The sequence below is a fragment of the Vanessa tameamea genome, chromosome 11, assembly GCF_037043105.1.
Source record: "Vanessa tameamea isolate UH-Manoa-2023 chromosome 11, ilVanTame1 primary haplotype, whole genome shotgun sequence".
Taxonomy (NCBI): domain Eukaryota; kingdom Metazoa; phylum Arthropoda; class Insecta; order Lepidoptera; family Nymphalidae; genus Vanessa; species Vanessa tameamea.
In genome coordinates this window covers 1,545,446-1,557,451 of record NC_087319.1, presented here as the reverse complement: position 1 = coordinate 1,557,451, position 12,006 = coordinate 1,545,446, and the positions used below count along the sequence as shown (strand labels likewise).

The 12,006-nt window shown below is 30.8% G+C and overlaps 1 protein-coding gene across 1 annotated transcript; it reads right to left on the bottom strand.

The window, feature by feature from the left end:
• Positions 1-1,613: 1,613 nt before the first annotated feature.
• LOC113400889 (juvenile hormone-binding protein-like) lies at positions 1,614-9,230 on the bottom strand. The gene is made up of 5 exons (XM_026640564.2): positions 8,996-9,230; positions 6,916-7,144; positions 6,269-6,393; positions 2,492-2,644; positions 1,614-1,893 (listed from the first exon to the last, which is right to left on the bottom strand). Exons 1-5 carry the CDS (start codon positions 9,051-9,053, stop codon positions 1,730-1,732), a joined length of 729 nt encoding a protein of 242 aa, XP_026496349.1. The 5' UTR covers positions 9,054-9,230; the 3' UTR covers positions 1,614-1,729.
• Positions 9,231-12,006: the final 2,776 nt, after the last annotated feature.

Here is a 12,006-nt window from a genome sequence, read left to right as displayed (position 1 = left end):
AAACCATCCCTTAAATAAAAAAAAGACGTATTATATATTGTTAAATATTTATGTTTACCCGAGCACTCTAAATTTAATTAAAAGTTACTTAACTAGTTACTCATAATTAGTTTCTGAGTGTTTATGTGATGTCTTCAAGATTCAAGTTCTTTTAGAATAGTCGATTCAAAACTAAGAAAAAATGGGTGAAAGACGTCTAGGCTGCCGCCATAAAAGATCGACCGTAAATACGAGAATATACGGCATGTGAGTCGGTCTTAATCTCAAGGCGCTAAAATATGTTTCGCATTAAAAAATACAGGATTAAATATACTTTATTTCTATGAATGATTGTTTCTGTTGTACATTCTTAGTGTAATTATATTTTACATGCAGTCGCGTAAAGGTTTCTAGAATGACACTAACGACGTAGGTGGGGAGTTGTATCAGATAATTTGTGTAAAAAAAATGATTCTTTATACAGAGAGATTATAAAGATCTTAAAAGATTTAAGTATTCGATGATTTTAAGGACGTTCCTGTATTAGTAATTGGTAGTAAAGATTAATTACTGAATTTCTTGTCGCTTCTCAGTTTATTTCATTTTACAAATTTTATTTAAATGTAAAATGAAATATTCCAAAGTATTCCAAAGTGCTTATAAGCGCCTTCTTGAATAATATATTTTTTATATGATTTGATTTAAAATACTAAAAATTTAATATAATTTTTTAATGTATTTAAATAAAGAATATATTTATTATTTAATTGGCACGCATGTGATATATTAATTAGTATTATTAAAAATGTTGTAATCACAATGTTGTTGTTGTATATTAATAGGAATTATACACTACATTGTAATAAACATATATATATATATATGTGTTATTGTATATAGGTTGCTATTAGTGTAAGTGATTTATTTATTGTCTTATTATGATTCCATTAATCAACAGGTCAAAGGTAAGCAATAATACAAATATCAACACATATAATCCTATTGTCTTTTAGATAAGGGTGGTTTTTAAATGACAAAAACTTTGTTAAATTAAATAAATGATTCCATTTGAAAATTAAAAAAAACATTTACTTGACGCTTTGATATAATTTTCGATTTTATATTTTTGAAAAGCTTATACTGCATCTCAATTGCTTTCACTGTTCCAGTGGAACAAATCTTGAAGCTGATATTTAAGCAATTTGCACAGTAATTTTACTCCCATTTTTGGTATTGATATCTATGCAATCTATTATTATATAAATATATAATAAGGTTGCAGTTGATACACTCCAAGTTTTGGACTACTCCTTAGAGTAGAAGTGCAAAAGTCTTCATTAAAAGTATAATATGTGATTGGCTGGTTAATTATTTGCTCAGAGGATTGGATTTGATTGGAACGATTCAACGGGGAAATGCTGCTAGCATTTTTGCCACCAATCCGCGGTCATTTGTACAGTAACTATTTTTAATTTTTATTTGTATATATATGTCAATAATTCTTTTGCAAATAAAGACCACAGCTTAAGATTTTTAACAAAAGTATAAAATTATCTGGAAATGTTCAACTGCTGATCAAAAGCTTTCTCTGATCAGCAGTCGAACGTTTGCTCCAAACCCTAAGAGAGTTTTTTAATTCATAACAATATTTATCTCTTAAATCATCTCTTTATTGCTTAATATGATTATATTAAGTAATATAACATATATATGAATCGGAAACATTAAAATGTCAGCAAAATATTTTCACTTAAACTCCCTTCAAAAAGGCACTTTTGGGCAGAATTTTCGCAGCGGCTCGGATGTTGTGAACAACGGTAACATATGCATTCTCGACCATTTTACAGAAAACATTCTGTTGGATTTCTTTTCGTCTTGCGTTGTATCTCTGTTTCCTTTCCTTAAGATCTTTATCTGTGAAATAAATAGATTGATATAGTTTTATTCATCGTCATTTAAGAAATTAAATTTAACTTTATAATTGAATACAGTTATTATAAATATTTAAAAAGGAAATTCATAAGCTCGTCCGTAAAAAATCGAGCGTAATTCATTGCTAATAAAAATATAAGAAACATTGAATCTACAAAAGTATAAAGGTTTAGCTGGATTAAATAAAAATATTTTTATGTACTAAAAAACCGTTAACATAAGTCAAGTCTCACAAAACTCATACTTGCGATAGCTTAAATCAACATTTTTTTTAAGCCTATTTTTTTTTAATTAATTGATATTTTTATTCATTACACCTACGCCTTGTACTTTGTTATATGTTTAAATCAATCACTGAAAACAATTATTGGCTTGGATTAATGATTTGCTAATATTTGTTATTTATTGTTATGAAATTTATTACATAATGTTCGTTTCCATAAAAATAAATAAATATAATATTAGTTATATTACAATTATTCGAACTATGGATGAATTAATTCTAACAAATCAATATTAAATATACAATTCCTTGTTACTCTATGTTTTATTAATTAAACTTGTTGCAACTCATTCTTACCGTCTTCTAACGCTCGGCTCAGTTCCGGACTTAGAGTTACTTCTGGCTCATTGACAGCTTGGCACGTCAGTGTTTCTGGACCAACTTCATAATGCTCAACGCCTTTGTCATCGACCTTGAAATCGTAACCATATTTCGCTGTTCCCAATGCCGCTGTAATAGAATTTATATTAATAATTGTATTGTGATATTGATATTACAAATAATTCTAATATTAAATAGGCGAAAGTAAGTTTATCTTTCATACTTTCACGGTTTAACCGTTTTGGATGGAATTTGGTATGACGCAATGAATCCCAAGGAAGGACGTATATTTTTCATAATTTACCTGTTCTGATTAGTTGAAGGGTTATAGTAGGTAGGCTAGTTCCTCAAGGTCGAAAACCAATTCGGTTGAAAATGTTCAAATGGGTAAGCAGGACCGCCGCATAATGACGTAAAACTGGTCCCTATATACATGTGTGTGTCTAATATTCGATAATTCAATGGTTTTAGGAGGCGTCTGTCTGTCGGGACAGATACAATAAAAAATAAAATTTGAAAGTTCATAAAATTGGTGTTAATGTTGGAAATTTGTATTCATAATTTATCAATAGCTTATTACATTTATTAAGGGTTAGCGCAACATGTAATCTACGTAAAGATATACATAAAACAACAAAACAATACTAATTCAAGTGGTTGACGAAAGGATAAAATTTGGGTAGTCTGTAATAGGGGCGAGTGGAGTCTAAAATTGCATATAAATAAACACTCAAAGAAATGAGAGATTTAACTAGAGACCGTTTTAATTTAAGTTAACCATACAACTTGGTTTTAGAGAAATGGAGAATCCTCACTGAGGACAGGAGACTAATCGCCAGCGTCTGGATTGGACGGGGTTAGCCACAAATAGTTGCTCTCAAATAACAAACATTTGCAAGATATTCTTATTTTAATACATTTATTCGACAGAAAACTACGTGGACGTGGCGGTTACAAGAATAATTCATTAATGTATCACTGTATATTATAAAACAACTCTGTCGTCTGTTCGTCTGAACGCGATAAGCTAAAAACTACTAAACGGATTTTTATACAGTGTTCTCATGAACATTGTATTCATATGCAAGGAGTGCTTTCCCTAATGACAGTGTATGGGAGCCTTGTGCAAGCATCCTAATTTTTACAAGACATTCCGTTATGCTGAAATAATGTTGCCCGACGTTTTACCAGGCAGAAGATGCAGATTTCCCGAATAGTCTACTTTACTGGATAAAGGAATCCTCTTGAAGAAGGTTCGGGGCTAATTTCATGACTTGAGCATATCGGTTAAGATTCACGTTATGTAACACTGGGTCACCACGACTTATATAGACATTGATTGAGAAAAATATTGGGGCGTTCTCTCGTTTTCACAAGGAATAAGATGTAGCTCAACTAGTTACTGGTTGTGGATGCTACTAAACATGCCAACAAAAACCATTGGGACAGAACTGTTTAGCTGGTCCTCGTGATACGGTTTTAACTGTTTGTTACGCTAAGTCTACCCGTTTTATTTTGACGAGTTCTTAATATATGAGGCTGGTTAGAGAAGCGTCAAGCGCTTGAAATAATATTTGACGGTATTCGTGTTTCGCAAAAATTAACAATTGGTAAAGAGATTAGTGGTTGTCATGAAAATAACGTTTATTAATAAATCGTGATTAGGGTAAGATGTCTACGCTATTATTTATTAATCATTTCTGAGGGATAGACATCTAAAGATGTCTGATGACGGCGACGAACACGAGAAAAGTTGCTCGGTTAGACGCCATAAAATCGGCTCTCCGACATATATTATTAAAATGTAAATAAAGACTTGATTATGTAAAAAAAAATAATACTAATAATCTAACCATAAAATTAAAGGAAATATAAGCTGCTAAGATTCTCCTGTTATTGTTTCCAGGACGCTCGCACTAAAACCAAAAAGTTATAATTTTGGCGATAACGCTTGGCGTACTGTTAACCACATACGTTGACAAATAACTAAATCTAAGTACTTAGCTTTATTTATCATTCACTATATTTTGATAAACCACATGAATTTGTCATTTGCTAATTATGACTACCAATTATATGACACTAATTTATAAATTCATTTCATTACAGTGAGTCTAAAATAACATAATGCGATTTTATAACGTATTCCTAATTTCGTATTTGATGTCGATAATGTTTTTAAATAAATTTATTTAAAATCTTAACAATAGGTTAGAGTAATTCCTCCTCAATGCTTCAATGATTTTATTTTTTTTGTGTGTATTTAAGTGGATTCTTGGTAGGCTTAGATTGGATCGGTAGGTGACCGTCGAGAAGTAAATAAAATTCTCAAGTCACCCGGACGAATTTGGGACGGGTATCTAGTATTGTATATTAATGTATATTATAAATCTAAAAGTAACTCTGTCTGGTACGTACTGTACTCATAAAATATTCTACCGCCAAACAGCAGTACTCAGTATTGTTGTTTTCCGGTTTGAAGGATGAGTAAACTAGGGTAACTATATGCACAAGGGACTTAACATCTTAGTTCCCAAGGTTGGTGGCGCATTGGCGACATTTCTTACAGCACCATTGTCAATGGGCGATGGTTCCCACTTACCATCAGGTGGCCTCTTTGCTCGTCCACCAAACTATATAAAAAAACGCTTCCAAGGCCAAACCAATCAACGGAATTTGATGAAATTTGGTATGAAGCAAGGTTGAGCCCCAAGAAAAGGATATGGGCTATTTTTTTATATCTAATATCTAACACCTACGATACAAATAATAAGAGGGGGGCCTCTTATCATTTGCAGCTGCAGCAGTGGGTGAAAACTGATTGGTTATGAATAAGAAAGTCGTAAAAGCTTGATGTTTGGGCATTTGTTTCGTCATGCAGGGAAATGATTTCGGGACGTTTTTATTCTAAAGCGGGAGTGCGGTTCACGCTGTTCACCTTCATCGAATAAATCATTTTTTTAGTGTATTTTTTCTTAGCGTATTCATCATATACCTTTTACAGATAAGAAAAACGTGTAGTGTTGAAGGTGCAATAATATATCTTTATTTTTAACTTTTTGGTGGCAAAGTGATGTGACGTATATATGTGTAAGTGGGCAAAGTACATATGTATACTATATGTATGTATGATACTATATGTATTTAACATATATACAATGTAACTGATATTGAAATGTCTTCGTGATTTTTTTTACCAATGAAGTTGTGTTAATTAATTTTGGATACAGAAAAATGGACTCCGTTATTCCTTAACTCTCCAGACATTAACTTGATCGGACAGTATCCCTCCATTACATTCAGTCCTTACCACTCACAACAACAATAATTAAATAACTGATCCAGTGTAAATAAAAGGCACAATGGATTCAGAATATTAAAATTCGTGCTCGATGGTGCATTGATGGTTTTGCAATGGTGCCAGGGTGTCATCAAGACGGTTCAGCAGGTAAGCGATGGTTGCGGGTTCAAGCTCGGGCAAGCACTACCGAATTTGTAATTATAATCAGCATTGAAGGAAAATATCATAAGGAAGCCTTTTGTGTTAGTTTATTTTCACACACATGTGAATCTACCAAGCCAAGGTGGCTTAGTTGTGGAATTTTGAAAGTATTGCTTATTTATTTACAACGTCTTTGCGTAAAAGTGAGAACTTAACATGGGTGACCATTTTTACTTATCGGTCTTCCTAAAATATAATAAAAAAAAACTCGAAATGCAATATTGACGTTCTCATATTCAATTATTACTTACTTCCCTTTATTGTGTAAGCACCGTTGAATGATTTTGATACTTTGCTCAATTCGATTGTGACGTCTCCGACTATGATCAAATCCGCTCGAGTTTGTAATATAACCGATTTATCCTTCGTATTCATCCTATGAAAATGAAATAACATTATATAAATAGAATACACAATGGGAAATTGTATTCTTAAGATTAAATTACACGCACAGGACCGTAACAACTTAAGCGCCATTGTTGTCAGCGCTATGACTATCGTGAATTTTATTATGAATTGTCCTTTGATAACCACGTCGTATTTTCGTGCGTACATTTAAGGATTTTTATCTCGTAATATATTTTTACAAATAATATACTATAAAAAAAATCACATCTTAGTTCCAAATGTTGATGATGCATTTTCAAAACCTATTCAGTTGACAAACATTTTATTTAGTTTTATGATAAATCATTACACAAACACTCACTTAGCAGATATGATGATTTTTTAAGTGTAATTTATTAAAAAAAATTATCCAACCAAACCTAACTCATAAATATATAATTTATAAATTATTTATTTGTGAAATAATATTATATGAATGTAATAAAAATGCAATCAATTTTCGTAGAATGTTGTCCATCCTTTTAACCAAACGTTATCCAAAAAAACATACTTGAAATCGGAGAACTTCTGGTTTTTCAGTCCTGTTATCGTTAGATTCTTGTAGTGTAATATCGTTTCTGCTTTGTCGCTCAGTTTAATGTCGAGGCTTGGCACGAATAAAGGATCTATGGGTTTTATGTCGTACTCCGGTATGCCTTTACATGTCTTTTCCAAGAACTGCTGTGTTGTTTTGCTGAGACACTCCGTGTCATCCATTTCGCAAGCTATAAGCAGTGAACCTGTGAACAATGGGGGGAATTATGTCCAAGGCTTTACGTGGTGGTAGAACTTTGGGCATAACTCACTGAACATATACATATACCACCAAGCAGCAATAATTGGTATTGTTGTGTCGTGTTTGAAGGGTGAATGACCATTGTAACTAAAGGCATAATAACATCTTAGTTCCTAAGGTTATTGGCGTATTGGTAATTTAAGTGATGGTTAATATTTATTATAGCCTATGTCTATGGGCGGTGATGACCACTTACCGCTTAAAAAGCTTCTTTTGAATAAAATAGGTCCACCACCGTTGAAAGCTATGTATGTTCTTTGCCTGTTTAGGCAATTGCCTGAAAAAATAGATTGCTGGCCTAAAAACCTCTTTCATTTTGGATAGATGTTGGGGTCATACTGGGAAATGCTGTTTGTGTTATATATTAATCCAGCTCATACAGTCTCACAATATTGTCTTGAACGCTTCTCGACGTTAAATATCGAAGCAATAATATACATACGTATATTAACATACAGGGAAAATGTATAATTATAAAAGTAATGTCTCGTAAGAACAGGTTTGTTTTTATTTCAGGTAATCGTGTCTAAAACCGTATCGTATGTCACTTGCCTACTAGTTACTTTTTTTTAATTTTTTTTTTTTTTATTTGAACTTTTTCTTGATATGTACTCTATCTTTATATTTATTTATTTTATTTATATTTAGTTATACTCCGCGTGATTAAATTATTTTTTAGTGAAAACGAAACTTTATAAATACGGCAACAATGAATATGATTAAAAAATGTTCAGTTATGCCAAAAAAAACCAGCGTTCGGTACAATATCATTATCGCATTCCGTTATCAAAGGTTGAATTACTTGCAAATAACTGTATTTTTTCGTTAGATAAATTTTATAGTCTATAAGATTTAAGTGCTTATTTATTGAATAGAATTAAGATACATAACTTATTATATCCGTTTTGATATTAATGTAATATTTTTTTTTAATTTTGTGGTAGGTCTTTATTCAGTACAGAAACTTGATTATACTATTAATAACTCCACAGATGACTATCATAGCATTAAGGTCAAACCTCAGTGGTTTTATAATGCTATTTAAAAATAATTGTAAAAAATTTTAAAAAAATAGTATAATAATATAAGTATTTCTATACACAAATGAATAATATATTTATATTGATCAATCTAAAAAGCGGTAGAAAAAGAAGATAACCTAAGAACAACTGACGAACGAAACTCTCGGAATCTACACATGCATAATACATTAAGTCAACAAAGTATAAAAAAAAAAATTGTTGAAATTTTTATTAAATACGAAAGTATTGTACTTAAATTACACGAAGGTACTAAGCGTTTTTTATTCAATATTAAAAATAATTTACAATTATTTTGAGAATTAAATAGAAGACTAACAAGTCAATAAACACACTAACCAATCTTTTAAAATATATCTCACTTGATCATTACTTGATATAATTAAGCTAATATCTCTATCAAATAAATCAAGTTACAATGACAATTTTATTTTATTATTTTATTATGAAGCTAAAGTCATACACTACAAATAGACCTGCTTACGTACAGGCTAACTTATCATTCAAATAAAAGTTATTTAAAGAACTTAGTGCGTGTGATTAAATAAATAATAGTTTTTTTACGTTAACTATAACAAACAAAAATGAATGGTATTCGTACGATTTAATTAAGATAAAAACGTAGTAATAATTTCTAAGTAGAAAATAATTTCTACTTATGAACTAAAATAGTTACAAAAATTATATAAACGGTGTTTATTTATGTGTTTTTATTCATATAACTTAATATAGTTTAAAAATATATGATCCCTTACCTCCATCACAAAGTACACTAGTAGCGAAAAAAAGGACCAACACATTCGAGTACACCATAATGTCCGTTCAAATCAAATAAGCGACTGATAGCGAACTACAAACGTATCCGTATGTTCACGTCAACTTTATATACATAACGATTGTGTCAGTGCAAATATCGTTATAAAGAAAATATTTCCGATACACAGGTCACATATTATCACCAACACATGACCGGCGGGTATATGGTAAATATCGGGAATAAACATTAATAAGCAAATTACTTATTTATAAAGGTTGCTTAGTGAGTGTTTAATTAAACACACGATCAATTTATCTCTTTCTAACGTCATCGATTTGACATTTGAAAGAATAAGACAGCACCGTTTTACTGATAAACCCTTAAGAAATATTTATAGGTGTAGACGTATTTTATTGAAGTTTTTGACCTTTAAAATCGATTAAAAGTTAAATTGTTAAGTTTGTTTGATTATTTACGAGTATAAGTTTATGTATTGTAGTTTAAAATTGCTTTGAATGGAAACGTTTTAATTGGAAATTTTACCTTATAGTTATTATGATAGATGTTTACCCTTAAATAATTAAGATAAGTAACTTTTAATTGAAAATAAATAAAATATTTACATTACGCATGGAGATTATTTAACAAAGATTTTGAACGAAGAATAAATCTTATTATACATTAAAATAATTTTTAGAAAAAAAAACGCCGGGATTTAGGCTGGGGTTCTATCACAGGACACTAATTATTGTGAAAAACAGCATTGTAAATCTGTTTATTTGAAAATAGCAACTATGCGAGTTTCTTGCTGTTTCTTCTCGCTGGAGGCTGCTTTTCGAAACTGTGGTAGTGCTTAAATATTGACGATTTAAAAACGCTTCATTGTGAAGTTTACTTTAAAAAAATTGATTTGAAGAATGTAGGTAATATACTTGAAACCTTATCCTAATAACACTATTAATAACAATGACATTACACTTAACAGAAAATTTCTTTGCCCAGTGAGATTAAAAAAAAACGTTGGTACCGTAGGAACAAATATTATAACTGTTACAAAAAAACATTTTTATTGAAATTGTTAGTATTACTATTTAAATATAAATACAATATAATATTGTTAAATAAAAAAAAAGTCATCGTAAGAATTTTAGTTGTGACGATACCATGTCATAAAAATGACAGAGGGAAGTCGTCAAAAAATTAATTCATTTTCATTCATTCCCAATTGAATAATGTCGCCGCTATCATGGCCGTTGTGTTGATAACTTTCGACTCTTGTGATAAAGTACTCACGGTGCATAACTTCGTTTTTTTTTTATCTTAAACATAAAATATTTGCTTAATTTTTAATTATGTAATATTTATAAAGAGCAATATTTTGATATTAGTTTCAAAGTCAAAGTCAAAAATCTTTATTAAATATAGAAGTGTTTACACTTGCTTATTGATAGTCAAAAATCTACCACTGGTTCGGAATTTAACACCTCGGACCTGAGAAGAACCGGCGAAAGAAACTCACTGGGATATTTTTATTTTTTTTTTCATTTTGCATGTACAATAATAATTATATTTTAGCTATTTGAAACAGCCTGGAGGCGATCATTTCATTCCCAAGGTGTGCAGTCAACTAAAAAGTCATTAGTGTTGTAATATCCTTTAGCACACAAACGCTCTAACGATTCTTTTGAATTTTATAATTGAATACTTTTGAACGTTTTCTGGGATCCTGTTGTAAACGTATCGGGTACTTGGAGTAACAAGTTTATTCTTGTTCCTAGTGTTAATAGAATGTACGTCACAATTTCTGGGAAAATCATTTATGTTTTTGTGTACATACATAATATTATCAAAAACAAATTGAGAAGCGACAGTCAGTTGGTAGTTAATTATTACGATCAACAATCAAATTAATTAAAAAACTATTTGGTTGTAAATATAAAATTGAAGTTAGTGTTGTGCTTTTCTGCCACCAAAAAGTTTGATTTTTTATCACCGCTGGCGCCGTCGTCGCTCTGTCTGTCAAAAACTGAATATGTATTTGAAAACCGTTAATTTTAATTCAATAAACTAATCTATAATAAAATTACGTTTAATTACTACAATAACGCAATATTGAATATTCCTTTATGGTAGCAGAGCGTGGTTCCGAAGTGGTACAGCTGGATTATTGCAAAGGGGCAATAAGTTCAATCAGGAAATATTGTCGATCCGATTTTAATTTGAAGTTAACGAATTTCACAATTTTGGTACATATTTCTGTTTAAATATCGCAAAGTGGGTCAAAATATGTTCAAACTGGAAAAATTGATCGGAATAGAGTACTTTGAAACGTGGAATTTAAAGATTTTAAGTTAAAAGTAGAGTATGAATTACATCATAAGATTACAAAGCTTCGAACTGATAATGGTAAAGAATACTGTAATAACAACTTTGAAAAAAACTTGTCTAATCATGGTATAATTAGACTTCTACTCCATATACCCAGCAAAATGGCATGGCCGAAAGAATGATCAGGACTTTAGTTGAACGAGTAAGGTGCATGTTGTTCTATGCTAACCTGGAGAAGAGCTACTGGGCTGAAGTGTTAGCAACTGCTGCCTATATTTTGAACCGTGTCCCAATAAAACGCTATAAATGATATTTGTGGGTTATTGCGAAAACACAAAGGGATATCGATTGATGGACCCTGAATCACACAAGAATCGCCACTGAGAGGATTATCATCATAATATAAGCGTAATTTATTAAACTTGAGAAAATAAACCAAATAAGCCTAAAGTCGAGGGGTTTACTTGTTACCACTCGAGAGTTTCACTTTCAATCTAGCCCTTGGTTACCAAGCTCCAGCTAATTCGATCCAAAATCATAAATATATGGAAAGTTTCAAATCGATACACCGATTAGCTACAGAATAAAAACTACTTCCGATATTTGCTCACATGTTTAATTCTCTCATTATAAAACAAAAGGTAGTTGAATAGTGTGGAACAAAAGCTAAAACAAATTTCC